General features: G+C 39.7%; 2 protein-coding genes across 7 annotated transcripts in view; one reads left to right on the forward strand and one right to left on the reverse strand.

Moving 5' to 3' along the window:
- Positions 1 to 958: 958 nt before the first annotated feature.
- Positions 959 to 9,513, reverse strand: LIG4 (DNA ligase 4). 6 transcript variants are annotated; one of them, XM_024257631.3, is made up of 3 exons: positions 8,972 to 9,513; positions 8,070 to 8,118; positions 959 to 4,820 (listed from the first exon to the last, which is right to left on the reverse strand). In XM_024257631.3, exon 3 carries the CDS (start codon positions 4,790 to 4,792, stop codon positions 2,057 to 2,059), a length of 2,736 nt encoding a protein of 911 aa, XP_024113399.2. In that variant the 5' UTR covers positions 4,793 to 4,820; positions 8,070 to 8,118; positions 8,972 to 9,513; the 3' UTR covers positions 959 to 2,056.
- A 2,496-nt stretch (positions 9,514 to 12,009) lies between these two features.
- TNFSF13B (TNF superfamily member 13b) overlaps positions 12,010 to 21,179 on the forward strand; it is a 99,050-nt gene continuing 89,880 nt past the window's right edge. Inside the window, exon 1 of the mRNA XM_054529215.2 lies at positions 12,010 to 12,170. The gene's annotated coding sequence lies outside the window, so the exon portion shown is untranslated. The remainder of the gene's footprint in view (positions 12,171 to 21,179) is intronic.

Here is a 21,179-nt window from a genome sequence, read left to right on the forward strand (position 1 = left end):
TGCCTTTATTCATGTACTTTATTCCAGTGGCGCCTGTAATCCCAGCTATTCGGGAGGCTGAGGTGGGAGAATAGCTTGAACTTAGGAGGTGGAGGTTGCAGTGAGCCGAGATCGCACCACTGCACTCCTGCCTGGGCGACAGAGTGAGACTCTGTCAGAAAAAAAAAAAAGGAAAAGGAAAAAAAAAGGTGGGGGTGGCATGGTGAAACAGTCTAAAATTTGAACAATAATGGGCTACATAACAGGGCATTCAATGAAATATTGCACAACATTTAAAATGATGGAGCTGTATTTTAGTGAATTGTAAATATTTTCAAAATTCATTGAGAAAAGCTGATTAAATGAAGCATATACTTTGCTTTATACATATGTGTTACACTAAATATTTATTTTGTACTTTTCTTAAGTTTAAAATTTTAAATACAGCTCATGGGTAATGTGAAATACAAAGGCTCTTAAAGAGGAAATAGATTGGCACCAGTCAAAAATTTTACTGACAATGGGCCAGGCACGGTGGCTCACGCCTGTAATCCCAGTACTTTGGGAGGCCGAGGCGGGTGGAACACGAGGTCAGGAGATCAAGACCATCCTGGCTAATATAGTGAAACCCTGTCTCTACTAAAAAATACAAAAAATTAGCCGGACATGGCTGGGCGTTGTGGCTCACACCTGTAATCCCAGCACTTTGGGAGGCCGAGGCGGGTGGATCACGAGGTCAGGAGATCGAGACCACAGTGACACCCCGTCTCCACTAAAAATAAAAAAAAAAAATTAGCCGGGCACGGTGGCGGGCGCCTGTAGTCCCAGCTACTCGGGAGGCTGAGGCAGGAGAATGGCGTGAACCCAGGAGGCGGAGCTTGCAGTGAGCCGAGATTGCGCCACTGCACTCCAGCCTGGGCAACAGAGGGAGACTCTGTCTCAAAAAAAAAAAAAAAAAAGAATAGAACATAAGAAATTATTTTAATAGTACATTAAATATTTTATTTAAATTAAGAAGTATAACAAAATCACATACATTTGTTCCACGGTCTGGATAAAATTTCCAATAACTTTCAAATAATGCACACATAGTATCTCACGGATCAAATTCCATACATTTCAATATGGTTATGAGATAGGCTGTATTCCAAAATTCGGTATATAAATCCATACATAATATATACTATCTACATTGACTTTAAATAATCTAACTATAAAAATCATTTTTAAACGTCCAAGCAATTTATTTCTAATGAAAGTTACAATATGCATGCGATATTGACACCTATTCAATTGATAAAATCTAGGAAAATCTTTTTTGTGAATACTATTTATACTGGAATCCAAATTCACATAAAAATACTTCCTTTAAAGCATGTTCTATTTCATGCAAGAAATTAAATGTGAGCTACTTTTAAAATTGCAAGCTTTATTTTTAATCAAACCAATTCAATTTTAAGTTTTTAGATCATTAAGTCTCATACAACTTCCTCTAATTTAGCTCATCATTGACAGGGTTTTATTGTTACATTTGGCCTTAACCTTAAAAAGCAAATTTGTTTACATTTTACATTTAAAAGGGACATTTTAAACCTGGAGTAAAAAGACATATTTTTACAAGTCCAACTGTAACAATTCTACCCTATTTTCTTGCAATGCTTTTATTAGATAAAAACTATTATTAAAGTTTTGATTTTTTAGAATATGCTGTTTAGAAGGTTAATGCTTTTCATGACTTTAAAAGTTTCTAAATGTATTTTATTAGTATCTAAGTAAAAATTCTAGATTTCTATATGGATATTATAAAAACACCTCTTCTTTAGACTGTTTAATTATTTCACCTTAATCATAAAAAATCATTGAATACTACACTCTTAAGATAATTTTTCTTTCTTGGCTTTGGGCTATTGTCTTTTCAACCTTAAAAGTTAAAATTATTGCTTTCCTATATGTAATGATACTTTTTAGGCATAGATTTTTAAGATACAAAAATAAAATGTAGTTTAGTATTTTATCATTACCACCTGCTGCAATGAGTCTGCCAGATCAGAGGCTTTCCTCACTAGGAAACCTAGCTTTAAATCAAATACTGGTTTTCTTCTTGTAATTCACACTTGTCTATTGAATCAGTTATCCAACTTTCTTTTAGGATTTTAAACTTTCTCTTAAAAGTTCTTCTAAAAGCTTTAAAATCTGCAATACGACTATGATCTTCCCCAATGATTACATGAGACACTCCCTCAGCTAAACAAGAAACTACTTTTGCTCCATGAAACCGAAGCTCCAAGGCTTTAATAGCTAACCTTGTCCCCTCATTTTTGGTACTCAGGTCATTAATAACAGCATACAAGTCCAAATAAACGGTGTGGCGTCGAAACATACTGAGAGGAGAGCAATCCCAGGAATACCGATATTCTAAATCAGCAATCAGAGAAGCCATTTCTTCAGGAGTCTGCTCGTTAGAATTTTTAATTCCTGAGAATACTTCCTTCAGTTGGTTCAAGTCTGTATCAACGAAATAACTATCACCATAGCAATCATATTCACGGGCAAAATGTTCTTTGGTTGAGGGGCACATATGAATCATAAAATGAGGCTGCCATGGCACAAAGCTTTTGGTCTTAAAACATTCTAAAAGCCATGCAGGCTTGACAACATCATGTTTATTTGACAAAATTATGTTTTTCACTCTGATGTTCTTAGACCCTGCAATTACACAGTACGTGTCTGGGCCTGGATTTTGTACTATATAACCACCAAATTCTGCAATTCTGTTCTCCAGGTCAGGCTTTGGCTGGCTATCTGTTCCACTCATAACACAAAACTCTACATCTTCAAATATATTAGAAATTTTGTTAACGTTAGTAAGGTTAGGTGCTTTTAAGTGCTCAATAATTCCAATAACTTTCTTCATCTTTGGGGCAGCTTTCCGCTTTTTTTCTTGTGGTTCATCATCACCACCTACATAAAAGTGTTTAGATGCGAGCTTACCAGATGCTTTCCCCCTAAGTTGTTCTAGGTCATCCAGGGTCATGCACTCATGCCACTCTTTGTCATCTCTTATCTTTTCAATTCGTGGAAAACGCAAGGTGCAGCCAGTTTTATACATATCACTGGGTACGATCTCTGCTGCCTTAATCTGAACAATGACAGAATTACAAGGTTCAATGTACACTTCTGGCTTCTCTGTTCCACATAAAATGCTACTTGGTGGAGCTTTTTTATGAAAAGGCTTCCAATACTTGGCCAATTTCAAACCCAGATCATACAGTTCTTTCATGGTACAGCCAGAGCCAACACGAGAGAGAGTATGAAACACAGATGGCTTCTCACCAGGAGGGGGCTTCTCTGCTACTGCACACAAAAAATGAGACATCATTCCACCCCGTGATCCTTTACCCCAATATCCTCCAACAATTAAAATGTCCAATTCATCCATTAGTCCACTGACATACTCTGGTTTAATTTTTAACCATCCTTCACCTCTTTTGTCTGGCTTGTAGATGGATAGAGGTTGTTTTATCATAATTCCCTCTTCTCTTTTATCTATTGCTTCATTCAATGCATCAATTACTTCATTCTTAGTATGAGCTTGTGTTTTCTGCACTATTTCTATTCTACCTGGAATTGGTGTAAAAATACTACTAAGAATCTCATACCTCTTTCTCAGAGTCTCATGCCCTAGCTTTTTATTATTAACCATCAACACATCAAAAACACAATAACAAGTTTGCAGATCAGAATCCTCTACCATTCTTTTAATATCAAACTTAGTTCCCTTTTGCATGAAAGTTTGTGTATTAGGATTATAGGCCATCATCTCACCATCAAGAATACAGATTTGTATATCTGTTTTGAATGCATTATGAATGAATGGGGTAAGAGAACCTTCAGTAGGAGAAGCACCAAACTGATCAGTGTAGTTATATCCATTTCGAGAGAAGTATTTATATACATCTCCATCTTTGTGCATTTGCATACGTTCACCATCTAGCTTGGTTTCTATGTAGAAACTCTGATGTTTCATATCCTTCTCAATGTGCTCAATATCTGCAATAGCAGCTAGCATTGGTTTAAAGGCAGAAAATAAAGTGATAGAAATATCACTGAGTCCTACAGAAGGATCATGCAGTTGCCTACAGACTTTTTCCAGATCTGTAGTGACATTATGCAACTCAACAGCATCACTATGAAAAACAGAAAAGATAGTTTGCTGACTAACACCAAGCTTTAAATCCTTTATGATCATCCGTATAAGCCACTTTTGCTCAAGTGCTGAACTCTGAGTTATAAGTTGAAGAAGGCTCTTTTTTATTAGGTCTTTTCTTTTAGCAGAATTATTGCTGGCAATTGAGTCTAAAAGGTCATTTACTTGCTGTATGGTTAAACTTCCTTTCTGTAAACATCTTGGCTTCAACACAAAATATGCAATCATTGCAAAGTCTCCAGCATCTCCATGAGTTCCAGTGGGTGTTCTGTAGTTTAAAAGTTTGAGGGCATCTTTTCCGTCTCTAGGTAAATTAAGCAACTCGATATAAAGCTTAGCAAGCATAGTTTCTTTAATTCCATAGGCCATTCTCTCTCTTTCTAGCTGAGGAAGAATTAGTCTCATTGCTGGATAAAAAGAGTCTGTGACATCTTTTTGGTTCTTATGAAAAGCATCATGAAATTTTCTCCAAGAATCTAAAAATTCCCTGAAGTGTCTGATTTTTTCTGCACGTCCTTTACTTTTCTGTATTCGTTCTAAAGTTGAACACAAATCTGCAAAAGGAACGTGAGATGCAACAGTTTGTGAAGTTTGTGAGGCAGCCATCAAAGCGGTGACGAATCTTCTCGTTTAACTAGTAAAGCAAAAAGAGAATAACTTTAAGTAAAAGATAAGATTCAACTAAATATTTAATGTAAAGATCTTACAAAGATCACTGAGATCATAATAAATGTTTATTAATGTTTGCTAAATAAAATAGATCAATGCTCTAAATGATGTATCTTTTCAACCTCTACATTTAATAACTATTTTGCTCCAACCCTAATTTGAAGTTATTATGAAAAGCATCATCTGCTGTATAGCTGTGTTTCCTATATTTATAATACAGAAATCATTTTAATTTTCTCCTTAAATTCCAGTTATTCTATATATTAATTATTTAGCACATAATACAAACAAATATTGCTAATAATGGTGACAAAAAAAAAAAAAAACCTCATCAGGCTTAATTCACTTCACTTCTGAACTTCTGAGGGAAGGCCTTTCATGTATGTCTCTTCTTTCCCTGTCAGACTACCACATAGCACCAGAAATGAACTTGATCTTCAAACAGATGTTTTTAACAAATCACTCATTTGCTGAACTGAAATTTGACTTCCTAGAAATCCTAATCATAGGCAGGGCCCTTGACCAAAAAACAAAGGAAAAAACAGGTACCCTCTTCTTCCAGCCAAACAAAGCCTATGTCTATGTTTCCTTTCACTTCTTCACTGCTAGCTATGCCAAATCACACCAGCATTCAATCCCAACTCAAAATGCCCTACTCAAAAAATCCTCACTTTATCTATTTTACCATAGTTACTTACTGTCTTATAAGTATAAATGTATTAGTATGCTTCTTTTTTTCATATTTCCATGCCAGTTATTCCCTAAGTATTTAATGACTACATATGAGATGTGCTACATACACTGTGCTAGGGGAAAATACTGCATGTTTCTGCTTTAAAAGAAAATATATTCTGCAAAAAAAAAAAAGAAAAGAAAGAAGGGGGGAGTGTAATGGAAACTGAGTATAATAAAATGCCAAGTGCTTTAACAAAATAAAACAAACGTAAAATGTCCTGAGCGGAGAGCTTTTCCCTGAAGTATCTGCTAAAGTCAGAGAAGAAATAATGGGTACCTTGCTGAGCTAGGGCAAGAATATTCCCTAAAATTTCACAAGTGTAAATTTTTTTAGTTTTAAATATTCATACAAGTTCTACTAGAAGAGAATATATTAATTCTAATATGGTTTAAACTATGTAATGTTAAAATAACTTTTCCAAAGAAAGATTTCAAGTACAATGTATGCTCCATGAATAGAAACTATGTTTTATCCTGTGGTTTCAGACACCACCATGTATCCCAGGCAGTAGAGTCAGAGAAGTTTTGCTGGGAGGGGGGAGATCTATTACAGTGCAGAAAACATGTGACTCCCCATCTTCCAATTCTCCATCACAGCAAACAAATGAGCAACACACACATGCACAAGGCTACATTATCTACTATCCAGTAAAATAAATCAAATGGCTAATTACAATACTACATTTACTATACTGTCAGTCTCTAGAGGCCAGAAATTGTGCTGTAATTTGTGCTCTCGTGGCAGACATGTAGGAGGTTTGCTGAATGAATTACTGAGCACCTAGAGTTGACTCCTGCATAAGCACACTAGGGAAACCTATGGTCTGGTTACATACCACACACTCACACACGCGCGCAGACGCACAGTGGGTGAGATTCAGTTTGGTTAAAAATATTCAGTAGCTCTGACTGCCCTGGCAATGGTTTACAACAGCCATTTGGTGGCCTATAGAGAAAAAAGCTGCACTTCTCAGTCTAATTTCTGACAAAGGAAACCCAACTTCTACTGTGGGTTAGATCGAGGGACAAACGCATGAGAGACCACTTTCCTGAAACTTTTATCTTTGAATATAGTTGTTTCCTCTCTCTGAATCTGGTTTGCATAACTGACTGTAACACCTGGTTATGCATGTTCACTGCCCTATCTCTCAAAATATGCTCCCTCAGGGGAGTACATCACGGTACACAATGCTATATCTACAATTTCTATATAAACTATGTAAAATGAAGTAGGTTAACTAATATTTCTTTAATATTCAAATATTGATATATAGTTTCTACAGATATATCTATAGATTCTATATGGTCTCAAAGTTAAAGTTTCACTCAACAAATCCCAGGCAAGGACTTAAATTACTTTATAATGACAAAATGTAGGTAATGGTGTGGATACACATGTATCCTAAAATGGCTATGCAGATAACAAGGATTCCAAAATTGCCATAAACTAGGCATAAGTATTTTTGCTCATTACAACGGCATAAAAAGTCAAAGATTAGGACTTTCATTCATTTTTACATGCTAATTTTATTTTTTGGATTCTGAGGATTTTAGCTGATTCATTCCATTTGCAGTAAGACAAATGAGGAGGTTCCTGGTTAGGGCTCAGGTTTTAGACTCTAATAAATCCGAGTTCAAATGTGGATGGTAACATTTAACAGCTGTGTGATATTGGGCAGTTACTTAATTTCTCCAAGCTTCAGTTTCCTAAAGTATAAAATGGGGTTAAAAACTATGTAGAAATTAGAATGAAGATAGAATCAGATAATCTACAAAATGTGCTTTAAATAGTAGTAAGTCTTGATAATTTTAATACTATAATGCTTGCTGATCCAAGCAACATTTAAAATATAAATATTGCAAAATACTAACGAGATAAAAAGGTGGGAAGAAGCTTCACTCTTTAACAATAAGCAAAGCTTTCAGGAGAATGAATGCAAGCAATTAGTACACAATAACGATTCATCATTCATTCAGTTGCTGACTAAATTGTCCCGAAGTGACACATGAAAATAAACCGGCAAGTTTTATTCAGTGACTATGGAAGGTGATTAAGTGCTATGTTATTGCACTTAAAAAAGAGAGGGGAAAAAAAGGAGAAAGTGACTAATGCAACTGAAGTATCCTTCATGCAACCCTTGACAAGCTGTGTTTCCCTAGGAAACAAAGGGTTTACAGTTGCCTATCTTCCACAGCACTTAGTGACAATTTGGGACAATCTCAGCAGAAAGAAATGAGCGGACAAAAAGGCTAGAAGGGCTCTGGGATCCCAAAAGTTAATGAAAGACCAAGTGTAAGAAGAGAAATAAAGTAATTCCCTCCAAGCCTAAAGTCTCTGCCGCTCCAATGCCCCCTGTACCCTCTCGGAAAATGGAAAATCCTGAAGGAGTCTACATCATTCCTCTGCCCGTTCCCCCTACTCTCCCCCAACCCTTAAAGGATTCCCAGTGAATACCTGGCCACGGGCAAGCTCCGTTACCTCTGTGAACCAGAGAATCCCAGCTGTAAAGTAAGATCTTGACGGTTTCCTGCGGGGTTGCCATGAGAAAGAATCAGCATGTACGCAGGTAAAGCAGGCAACACAGTTCCAGGGAGTCAAAAATGGGAGAAATCGTCCCACGACCTGGGGCTTGGGTCTAGATGAAGAGCACAGCATCAGGAGGCCAGGCTTCTAATGCGGCGCAGTGTACAGCGCTGTGAACTCGGCAACTCCCACCACCTGCCGCTGCACAAACACCCTGCTTGCCGCCCCACAGAACGACCCCCGCCTGACGCCCCTCAGACCCCCGCCTGACGTCCCAGACACCCCCACCACCTGATCCCCCAGACCCCCAATCTGACGCCCCACTTCCCCTACTTGACTCCCCACACATCCCCTGCTTGACGACCCCCCGACCCCCGCCTGACGTCCCAGACACCACCCACCTGATCCCCCAGACCCCCAACCTGACGCCCCACATCCCCCACTTGCCTCCCCACACACTCCACACCTGCCACCCCACATAACCCCCGCCTGACGCCTCACAGACTCCAACCTGCCGCCCCACAGACCTCCCCCGCCTCCTGCCGCCACACATCCCCCAAACCCCGCCCCGAACACCCCCCACTTGCCGCCCCACAGATTTCCCCGCCTGACGCCCCACAGACCCCCAACGTGACGCCCTACAGACCCCAACCTGACGTCCCACAGATACCCCGCCTGACGCCCCACAGACCTTCCCCCGGTCTGCTGCCCCACAGACTTCCCGCCGCCTGCTGGACCACACCTCCCACTTGACTCCCCCCACACCCTCCATATGCCACGCCCCACCCTCCCACTCCCACCTGCCAACCCCCACCACCTCCCAACTCCCCCGACCTGCCACCCCACATCCTTCCCACCTGACGTCAAGCCTGAAGCTCAGCCGCTAAGCCGGAAGCTGGCGCCAGAAGATGCCGGTTCCGCCAGCTGCTCGCCGCGCAGGCGCAGGGGAGACCCGGGGGCCTTACAGTCACCGGGCTCAAGCACGCCTGCGCAGCCAGGCTCGCGATGGGAGGTGGGTGGGCCGGCAGCCCAGTGGGGCTGCGGAGGCGGGACCTGGAGGATCCTGGTTAGGGTCTTGAGTACACACGGCTCCTATTGGCCTCGGCAGCAGATGCTCTCTGCAAGCAGTTGATCCACACGCCAGTGGATTTTGTCTTGAGGGAGACCTAAGATCACTTTGTGCCCTGGCTAGTGATAGCCTCTAATTCTTGTTCTCTGTACGTAAAATAGTGGTAACTATACTGATTTCGCTGGTTGTGAAAACTCCCAAGAGAGAACAGGGCATCCCCCCCAACTCAAAACGTTGGTTGTTTCACTTAAAGTTTTAAAAAAATGGGCTTTTGCAAACTATATAGAGCTGGTTTTTTTTTTTTTTTTTTTTTTTTTTTTTTTGCATGATGTTTGCTACTGTGGTCTGAGTTCTCTTAATGCAGAAATAATACATAACAATACATAACTTACAATACAGAAATAAACCGTTGCATGACCAGAAATCAACTATAGACTCTTCTAGTATCTGTTTAAGGTTTAAAATTAAAGTTATTTAACAAACCTTTATTGAGCACCTATTATTATATAGTAATGGTGCTAGATATTCAGGGTGGGGAGATTATAAACAACCCCAGTTTTTATGTTCCAGGAGCTGTTGGTTTCCACCGAATTTTTGCTGTGGTCAGTCCTCTTTCGCCATGGAGAAGTGAGAAGTTATTTAAAGCGGGGTGGAAACAACTTTTAGAACTATTTTAGCATAAAATATTGCTTTACAATAAAACAAATTTTGCTGCAATGGGTCCTGATAAAACATATTAGAGCTGTTAAGTGCCCTTAGAGGTTGGGTAATGTATAAAAACCTCGTTTTTCAAAACTGACACATTTAATTCAGTGCTAGTTTGTAGTGGAGCTAGAACTTAGGGTTCCGTTTAGCCCAAGAACATTCAGTTATTTACTTTGTATGTTTAATTGATCTAAGATGCCTGAATATCTAAAATCATCTGTGATGTTGTAAAGTCTCATGATATTGTTTTGTATCTACTCTTCAATTTAGTTATCAATTTATTTTGGAGGAGAAATGAATAGTGTTAAGGTAGAGGAGCCTCCACTTACCCATCTTATGAGAGGGTACCTATCCGTGTGCATTTGTGGCTTGCTCAACCTCTACTGAGCTCCTACAATGTCAGAAGCTGGACTTTGTATTAGTTACATGAGAGGAACCATGAATTGTGAAACCAGGCAAACTCCAAATTGATTCAAAGCCCAGTCTCCATTTTATCATGTTATTTTAGTTGCTTGGTTCAAAGACAATCAAGGGTTTTTTTCACTAAGTATCTTCTAGAGTTGCCATGATTATTAATTTATTTATGTAAATGGTCTACTTTATATATGCTTGGCACTTATTCCGTGATCAACATTAGGAAGCTATGATTCAAGAACCTAGCTTTGACCTGGAGCTCTCGATCTGGTAGCAAGACACGTACGTTCAACAACACCACCACCACCACAGGCTAGGCCGGTGGCTAATGCCTGTAATTCCAGCACTTTAAGAGGCGGAGGTGAGCGGATCACTTGAGGTCAGGAGTTTGACACCAGCCTGGTCAACATGGTGAACCCCCGTCTCTACTGAAAAATACAAAAATTAGGCCGGGCGCGGTGGCTCACGCCTGTAATCCCAGCACTTTGGGAGGCCGAGGTGGGCGGATCACCAGAGGTGGGGAGTTTGAGACCAGCCTGGCCAACATGGTGAAACCCGGTCTCTACTAAAGAAAAATACAAAATTAGCCGGGCGTGGTGGCGCATGCCTGTAATCCCAGCTACTCGGGAGGCTGAGGCAGGAGAATCGCTTGAACCTGGGAGGCGGGAGGTTGCGGTGAGCCGAGATCTTGCCATTGCACTCCAGCCTGGGAAACAAGAGCGAAACTCTGTCTCAAAACAACAACAAAACAAAAACAAAAAGTAGCGGGGCGTGGTGGCGGGCACCTGTAATCCCAGCTACTTCAGAGGCTGAGGCGAGAGAATCGCTTGAACCAGGGAGGCGGAGGTTGCAGTGAGCCGAGATCACGCCATTGCACTCCAGCCTCGGCGACAAGAGCGAGGCTCCGTCTCAAAAGGAAAAAAACCCCACAAATTTATGAAATATCCTCTGTATATATAAAATAGGGGACACAGAATAAGGAAAGCCCAAGGGAGGGGAGGCACACATCTGTAAACAAGTGTGTACACTTCAGTGCACAGGGGGGTTGACAGTGAAGCTAAAGAAGCCCAAGTTTTAAGGGCCCATTTTTGTGAACACTTCCAACGCCTTGAGAGGGGCCCTAACGAGGTGTTCCCATGGTCGTGTACCTCGGTAAAATTTGCAAAAATAAGATAATTTTACATTATTTTTCTTTAAAAGGGCTCTCCGAATGGCACAAGGTTCAGGCCTCACAAAACCTGCATTCGCCCTTGACAGTCCACTCTGGTAGAGGTAAAAGGACAAAAATAGTTATGGAAGCGCTTTAAATCGTGGACCTCATTGCGACACCCCTAACAGCCCTATCAGGCAGAACAAACTCCTCCGCAAACCTGCGGCTTGCAGAGCGATGGTGGACTCCCGAGCTCATCGGGTCCGGCACCTCTTCACCCCGGAGGCCTAGGGTACGGAACTGGAGGGAGTCCTGGTGCTCGGAGGAGGGTGGAAGGCCAAGATCCCCAGGTCCTGGAGCAGGGAGCGGGGCCTACGCCGCCGAGGTATCTTTTCCGTCCGGGCCACCGTCGCGGGGGCTCCCGGGCAGCCGCTTCTGCGCATGCTCGGGAGAGCGGGCAGGGTTCCCACTCCGGGAGCGGAGACGGAGAACAGGTTATGTGGGAGCCGGCGGGGGCATTTGCCGGCGACACCCGAGCGGGAGCCGGAAGTGGGGCCACAGCTCGCCGCAGGAGCTCCGGGCTAGACCGTGGCGACGGCAGCGGCCCCTGGGCTGGAGGAGGATGATGAGGAGCGACGGAAGCGACGCGGGGGTACGCTGCTGCGCGGCGCCCGGTTTCGTGCCCGCGGCCGACTGCGCAGCCTGTCCGCGAGTCTGAGTAAGTGCGGCTCGGGGACCCCGAGCCCGCGGGGCCCGAGCGCCGGTCCGCGCCTTCTAGGAGGGCCGCGGGGAGCCGCCGGCTCCTCCAGGCGGGCGCGAAACCCTTCCGGGAGGCCGTGGGGGGAGCCCTGGGGCCAGTGCGGCTTCCCCGCGGGGCCGTGCGGGGGCCGAGCGCCGGGGGTTGTGGAGGACCAGCCCGGGGCGCCGTGTCTGTCCGGGCTGCAGCCCTGCCGGCCGCCCCGACTCCGCTCACCCCTCACCAGGGGCAGCAAACTGAAGCCACATACCTGTTTTGGAAACTAAGGTGCGCGTATTGCCAGAGGCTCGCCGGGTGTCGTTTTGTAATTGGAACCTAAAACGTATCTTAATGTTCTATGTCAATTGTTTTTCCAGTAATGTGTACAAACCTACGATCCTTAAAATCCAGCCCTCCGCTCCCCCACCTTCCCACACAGACATGAAAAGTAAAATAGAATAATTCCAGCTACTAGGTTGGAGAGAGAGAGAGCGCCTATCTAATCACGTCGGTAACAGGTTTAGACCTGTGAATGTCATGGCAGGAAGTTCTGGGGTATTCAGGAAACATCAAAAAAGCACCCCACACAATCAAAGTCAATTTTGCTGTAGATTTTAGTCAACATTTGAGTAAAATGAATTACTAGTATTACTACCCAAGGTATCGAAACCAAAAAAAAGTCCGTCCCCATTTAACAACTCTTATTTATGTTTACTATGTGATAGTAACTGGATAGAAAGAGATGAGTATATTGGCTTTGTGTGTCGATGTTGGATTTTTCACTGATCTCTTTTGACGGGAGAGGGTTCGTGGATCAGTACTTATTTGTATGCATGCTTAGGGAAATCACTCGTCTTTGACTAAAATATCAAATTTTATTTTACTGTGTAAGATTTCATGATTGCCCATTTAGTGTTAATGTCATGATATCCTACCTAAGACATCAGCTGCTCAATTAAATAATTGTTAATAGAGGCCCACTATGCATCAGGCACTGCTGCGTACAGAAAATGTAGAGTTGAATAGGATGAGGTCTCTGTCATCGAGGAACTCACAGCCTGTATAAGCAGGTTAATTACGCTGTAATAGTAACTTCTGCCACGTAAGTTTGCACAAACTACAGAATATGGAATGGATGGCAGGAGGGAATAGGGGTCCAAGGAAAGCTTTCTAGAGGATCTACTACCTGAGTTTGGTTTTAACAGAGAAAGAGTGCATTGCTCTGATTACTTCCTGTGTTCAGATACGGTACCCGTAGGGAATCATATCCATTATTTATTCCAGGACTAATAGGGCTTCTAGTTGTCCTTACTTTCACATACTCTGCTATAGTACATAATTAAGTAATTTAAATTTTGTCTCATAGAAGTAGCTGCACTTAACACACTATTACATTTTATCTCAACAGTAGTTCAATTTAATCTTTCATCCTCCTTTTACATATGAGGAAATATATATTTAGAGAGGCTAAGTGAGTTGGCAAAAGCTACCTATCTATTAACAGACCATGACCCAAACCACTGTCTCCTTTCCATTGCACCACACTGCCTCCCATTGATAGTTAACTTGGAATGATGAAAGCAAGCCAGGTACCTACAGGTAGCTCTTGGCACACTGTCCTCTTCTTGGGCACATCAAAGACCTCTTGGCGTGTGAATAAGAGGGTTTACTAAGCAAATTGCCCTGGGTTAACCATATAACTTAGTGATAGGCACAGGAAACTGTTGGATCTAGCATTTTCCCGTCATCTCTCCTCATAACTTACCTCAGGGGAATCTATTTCTGTTTCTCTGTTTAATGTATTACCCAGATTCTGAAATCTTTCTAATCCTGGTTTAGTTGCCCCAGGAAAGTCTTAAGACCTTTAAATAGCCTTTTTTCATGTAGACTTAAAAGATGCTCTAGTTCTTCTAAGTAAGATATTTTTCCTCAAATGACAGATTTTGTAATACATTATAACATTTTATGTTTCTGTTTCACATGGTGTGAACTCCTACAACAGTATATTCTGCTGAAATCACTTGCAAAGATGTAGTATTTCCAGTACATGGACTACATGCATTTATGAGCTAGCCTGAGAATCTAGATACTTCTAGTAAGGCTTCTAGTTGTACTTACTTTCCCATACTCAATGTTATATAACACTGGTTTTATACAAAACAAATATTCTAAGTTTCATCCATCTAGTTTATAGGTAAAGTTTTAGAACATTGCCCATTTATAAATTGGAAACTTTGTGAATTTCATTATCAGTCTAACATCACTACAGTTTTAGGTTTGTGGATTTTTTTTTAAACATTTCAGATATTTATAATCTCAGAACAAATTGTGGTTGGCTTCCATAGTAACAATAATCTCTCATTTTACTTCTGCCAGAGTTGACTCTATTTGCCAAGATTTTCAAGCACGAAAAAGCTACTAAGTTGCTGTCTGGTATAATTTTTGAGCTATCTGCTCATACAGATTTAAATCCTAGTTAAAAATGCTGTCTGAACTATCCAGTTATTATCCAGCATCTCCATAGGCAGTTACTGTTCATTTGTCCCATAGGACTATTAATACACACGTTTTCATTATTGATGGCACGTGGGTAACCATTAGGGAAATAGATGATTCATTCTGTAGTGTCTCCAACACCTTGATGCAGCTGTTTGTGTTTCCATTTCAGCTGTGCAGCTGGCATGGTTTCTTAGCTTCCCAGTGCTTAACAGAAGAGGAGAGAGATTGACATAAGAATACTGAATCTGAGTTCCACATTACCTCACATGTGATTAGAAGCTGTGATTCACCCAGAGTAATTAATGAGCACCATGGAGTGTGGGGTCCTCATTCTCTGCTGGGATGTGGATGTCGACATTGACACATGAACTCGCTTTCCACTTTTTACCGTCTTCACTTGAACCTGCACATTGTTCTTTCCACTTGTAGGCATCTTTTTTTTTAAATGTATGAACAGTTTTTGTTTTTAAACAAGCTGTTCCCAAAATTACCAATTTAGGATGGACTTAAAGATCTTTAAAGAAATAATAGTGCATTTATGACTTAGGACTTTTTAATTGTATTTGAAATTGTTTAGCCTTTTGCCAAATTGTTTTTGGGAAATTCGTTGTAATTCACCTATGGGTGATGCATTTTTTTGTATTTTTAAAAGACCATTTGCTGGTGGCAGAATCAGTAACTCGATATACAATGTGCAATACAATGTACACTTTTTTTTTGTTTGAGACGTAGTCTCACTGTGTCACTCAGGTTGGAGTGCAGTGGCACGATCTCAGCTCGCTGAAACCTCGACTCCTGGGTTCAAGTGATTCTCGTGCCTCAGTCTCCCTAGTAGCTGGGATTACAGGCACGCGCCACCATGCCCGGCTGATTTTTTGTAATTTTTAGTAAAGACGGTGTTTTACCATGTTGCCTGGACTAGTCTCAAACTCCTGAGCTCAGGCAATCCACCTGTCTTGGCTTCCTAAAGCGCTAGGATTACACGCATGAGCCACCACGCCTGGCCCAATGTACACTTTTTAATTAAAAATAATTAGAATAACTAGAATTTAATTTGTAGGGCAGTTCTGACCTTCATTAAAATACAATTTTTATTGTAAAATTTTATCTATGATATAATAGATTTGTCTAATTTACTCTCTTACTAACCTTACGGCAATAATTTAAATGTGTTTACTCCTATACTTTTGAGTTTCAGTACTTGATATATAAGTTTTTATGTATTTTTAATTTTTGGAGAAAATATTACTGGGTAAAAACCTTAAATATATTTATATATGTTATAATGCAGAAAGGATTTAAATAAATCTAATATGTCTTTCTTAATTTGAAGAAGGCAAGTCTCTGGGGCATAAGGCAATACAGTTATATGGTTAAATAGTATGGAACCGTGGTTCTCAAGCTTCTTGGTCTCAGACCCCTTTATATTTTAGAAATGTAAAGATCCCAAAGATTTTTTTGTATGTATGTGGATTAGATAGATATTTATTGTGTTAGAAATTAAAACTGGAAGTTTATAAAGTGTATAAATTAAAACTGGAAGTTTTAATTCATTCAAAAATAGCAGTAGTAAGTTCATTACATACTCACATATATAAAATTTTATATAAAACAATTGTAATTACAAAAAATAGAGATGTGGGATTATGTTTTTGTAATTATCTTTAATGTCTGCCTCATAGAAAACAGGCGGATTATTAGGCTCTTTAAGTGAAACATGAAGAAAGTCAGGCTCACACAAATTTGTAGTTGTAAAAGGAAGAGTATTGTAATAGAGAATTGTGGATACTCGTTGGTACGACTCCATCACCCAACAGGAGGCACTTCCTTAAAGGTCAGTTATATCGTGCCATCTGAAACCTACATCAGAGAAATTGTTGTCTCTTGTTACATCAAAATCTGTTGGTTTGTAATGAATTTTTTACTCATGTTTGCTTGATTTTGTGACACCATTCATTGGTCATTTGGAATATATTGGTTTATGGAGTTAACGCAGATTCTTCCAAATGGTGACACGTTTAATATTAATAGATTACCACAGTGCCATCAAAAAGGTCTCTTAAGTGTCTAGGAGCTATCGGCCACCTCATTCATTTTCTAGTATATATCTGCCAAACCTCTAAGTCTGAACAACCATAGTTTGTCAGTTGTCTTTTTAAATAAAAATGTTGTCACCTGAACAAAGCAGCTAGTTCAGCTCACAATTCAAATGTATTTCAATACACAGCACAAAATGCTTTATGTGCACTTCGAGTGTTGTCACACATTTGTCACACAATGTGTTAAAAAGATGTGTACTTGTTAGTTGAGATAAAATAATTTTTGCTACTTCTTCTTTGACATTCTTAAGTAAAACTGGATTATTCCCTCATTTACTGTGAGCTCATGGTGATAAAGAATACAGTGACTCCAACACGTGAGGCCACTACCTTGATTCTTGTAAAGGCACCAGCAGTTTTACCCATCATTGCTTATGCATCATTAGTGCAAATGTCAAACAGTGAAAAAAGTAAATGATATTTTAGTATTATTATGAGCATAATATTTATCTTGTGGACCCCATTAGAGGGTCTTGGGGACCCTCAGGTTTCTGACCACCTTTTGAGAACCACTAGCATAGAAAGATCTCAGATTTACTAGAGCCCTCAAAGTTCATCCAGTTTAACAGCTCTAAATTCCTCTATGCTATCCTTGCCAAGTATTTATTTAGATTATGCTGAATACTTGCAGTTTCTGTGAATAATCGTGCTAAATGAATAAAAATAAGTGTCACAGACAGCTGTTTGATGGAAAGTAATAGAGATTCTTAATCCTGGAGTTATGTTTTGTCCTGCTTTTAAAACATTGCATAAGTTTCCACTTGGTATCTCTACGTAATCAACCTTGATGAAATCCAGAGACTACTAAAATTATGTTGTGAAGGAAGGATATAGCTAAGGTTTTGATTTTCCTTTGCTATATGTGATGACAATTGTCATCTTTCTTTGATTTTTCTTTGTCTGCTCTATATTAAATGAACTTATGTTAGATATGTAGTTATTTATATCCATATCTGTCTCCCGAGTACCTCAAGAGTTGCTTGAACATTACTGAGTAGATCCCAAGCTACTTGAGAGCAAGGACTGTATAGTATACTAGGATGCATTGGAATCTGATGGCCATCTCTTCCGGAAGAGGCTGGGAAATCAACTGTAGCCTGCTTCAGTGGTCCACGCTGGGTTTCACAGCTCCCTTGGGAGCCTGCAGTGATATTCTGAGGACTCATACCATTCGTAGTGGGCATGACTTCAATACTGATCTCTTTTTTTTAAAGCATCAGTTTATAAAATAGTTATTTAAATGAAATACTTTTCCTTAAAAATGGAACCATTTGTGATCCTATATGAACACAGGAGATGATTAGTAGACATCAGATAAGCATGGCCATCACTCATGCCATTAGCTGACTTACCATTCAGCTAACACTGTTAGCCAGCAAGGTGGTCTGAGAGCTTTACAGTTCTAGACTGCTCTTATTTTTAGTCTCAAATTGTTTATTGTATACCCGTAATGGACTTAAATTTAGAGACAGTAAGTAGGGAGCACTAGAGGTGACTACAACAAGCCAATTAGGACCATAAATCCTCAAGATGAGCACCATATATTAAATTGCATCAGATGATCAAACTACTTACGTAGTATAGCAGGATGTCATTAATACTGCAAAACTATTCTTGTAAAAGGAAAACAATCATATCTAATTTATACAGTACATGATAATAAAGATTAGTCATGTTTTCAGTAGATTATTTTTTGAGACACACTAATATCAATGTGACACCTCAAACCACTTCATTTAGAAAGCACGAAAGTTGTTTCTAAGGTTGATTTTTTTTTATTCAAATGCAAGACTGGTACAGGTTATAATAAACTGTAATACTTAAATCTTAGCTACATATCCTGGGTTTTTAAAAAATGTATTTGTTTACACATCATGCTTTTTTTGTGTATAATTAGCATAAAGCCTGCAAAACGTTGAGAAGGGAGCAGGATGTGTTTAGTTTTGGGTAAGTTTGAAATATCAGTGAAGCATCAGGTACGTGAGGACCAGGTAAATTGAGATTGTAGGTGAAGAGTAGACTTGTAGGTGGGGAATAATTCCTACACAGGTGTGATCACTGGAGCCGTGAGAAGGAATGAAATCACTGAGGGAAACAACATCATAACCTAAATGAGTGGAGAAGACCTTGGAAAATGCCTGCTTTTCGGGGTACAGGGCAGAGAGAAACAGCAATTTGAGTACAGAGGAAAAGCCAACAGCAAATGACACTTTGGGGGTCTGGTGGTGCAGTGGTGCAGTGTGGATTGAGAAAAATCCACTAGATTTATTTTAAAGTGAAGTTTACATTTTATGAGAGATCATTATGAGAAGTCAGTCAGCAAGTTCTCAGATAGTAAACGGTTAAGGAGTTACTGGGGGTGGTTAAAACCACAGATTGGTGGGTTTTAGAAATGTTTGACATGTAATACCAGATCTGATAACATAGCAAACAGAAAATTGAGAAATGGGACTGTCAGGTATTCATTTAAGATGTAGACATAAGGTTAAAAATACATACAATAATGATGTAAAAGAAGACGGGAAGATGAGAAGTTATTGATTATCTACATTTCTATATTCTACATAGAACAGGTCTAATCGGCTCTCCCACTCAGCAGCCCTTCTAGTTGGTATAAGTTTGAGTGTATTAAATGCATCCTTTTTCCTGATTTTTATGATGCTAAGATGTTATCAGCAAATGGATTTCACATGCAGAAGAACCCGACAAATAATACATCTCCTCTGAAGACACGTTTTATAGGTGTTTTACCACATAGGACATACTTGATTGCTTCACTCATTCTTCATGACTAGTAGCAGTGGTCTTGGGGTCAACTGGACATGGATACTCACAAGACCCAGTAGACCGTAGTGGACCGTACTCTGCATCAGCCTCTCTGCTTTTTTGAAAACCCAACATGTCAGTGTTAGGTATATTGTTCCCAGATGATAGCTCAGGTCTAGCGGAAAATGACACAAGGGTGGGAGTGAGCGCCACCCTGGCTTAGCTGCTTCATGCTCCACAGGAAACAGTGTCTTTTTGTGACAGCACATGAGTATAGCATCCAGGACTAAGCAAATGATAAGCCAATTACAAGTCATATTTGATTCAGAAAAGCCCCTGTTTATACTTCCCACTGGGCATGTTTAGCCCTGCTCACTGTCCTCTCAGTCCAGATGTAGCTCATCAGTAGGAGCCATTTTTACTACACTGTTGCTTAGAAACACAGCTGATAGCCCACCTTTATCAGGTTTCCAGGGAAACAGTGCAGGAAGGTTAAGGAGTGGTCATTTTTTATCTGAAGAGGGAGAAAGGTTTTGTTAACCATTTACTCACACTAATTTATTGACAAAATCAATAGAAAACATAATGCTGGCTGTAGGATCCATGCAGTCGACTTTATTAGAGGCAGTGTTTGATTCTATTGACTGTCATAACATCTGGGTATGAAGTTGTTTTTACATCTCAGCAGATGGTGCATGGTAATTATGCTTTGCTGATACTTTCAGCAAATTCAGTAAATTAAAAATCCTTCCTGATATTGTTCACTTGTCCTGGTTCCTTTAAGATCATCTTTGTGATGGAAATATATATCATACAGACTAGGGAACAGAGATTATTAGCAAGTGGGGTTAGGTAAAAATAAGGCAATCTGTGAATGGAGTTCTTACTCTAAACCAGCAATATAAGAATATCTTAAGGAGAAAACACGCCCATACCCACACATTCCACCACCCCAGAGCAATTTTTATTAACCTGTTCTTAAAAATGATTTCCATTTGATATTACTCAAGATGAATGGACTTTTATTCCGACTTCCATAGTGCAACAACTCATTGTAAGATTATGATTGTTTATCACAAAACAGTTTAGTTAATGTGACTTTTCAGGAATGTTTTGTGGAAAACTCTTAAGTTTATCCCTTATTATTCCTAGCCAGTTATAGACCCAAACAAATATGCCCATTTTTCTGATGTTGTTTTAAACATATATGCCCACTGCTCAGAATACTTTTTTTAAAATAAATTGAATAATTCGTATATGTAATTAGATTATTTTAAAAATACTTTAGTCGTAAGTATATATAAAGTGCTGTACTATACATTAGAGATGCAATAGTGAAAAAGAGAAATACAATTCCTAGCCTTATAAATTTTAATTCAGTATTGTTTGCTAAAATTAGATGTTAGAGGCTACTAAAACGAAAATAACTTTTCAAAGTTCATTAGTTGAAAATTTAACTATGTAAATTTATATAAATGTAAATATAAGATTCAAATTTTAAAATATGCTTTATTCATGTATTTGGAGCTATTTTATCTGGTTTTATAATAATTTTTTAAATAAGAACTAATTAGAGCAGAACACAGTAAGAAAGTAGTAGAGCCAGAAATACCAGTCACAAAAGCAA

The sequence above is a fragment of the Pongo abelii genome, chromosome 14 (assembly GCF_028885655.2).
Source record: "Pongo abelii isolate AG06213 chromosome 14, NHGRI_mPonAbe1-v2.0_pri, whole genome shotgun sequence".
NCBI classification, from domain to species: Eukaryota; Metazoa; Chordata; class Mammalia; order Primates; family Hominidae; genus Pongo; species Pongo abelii.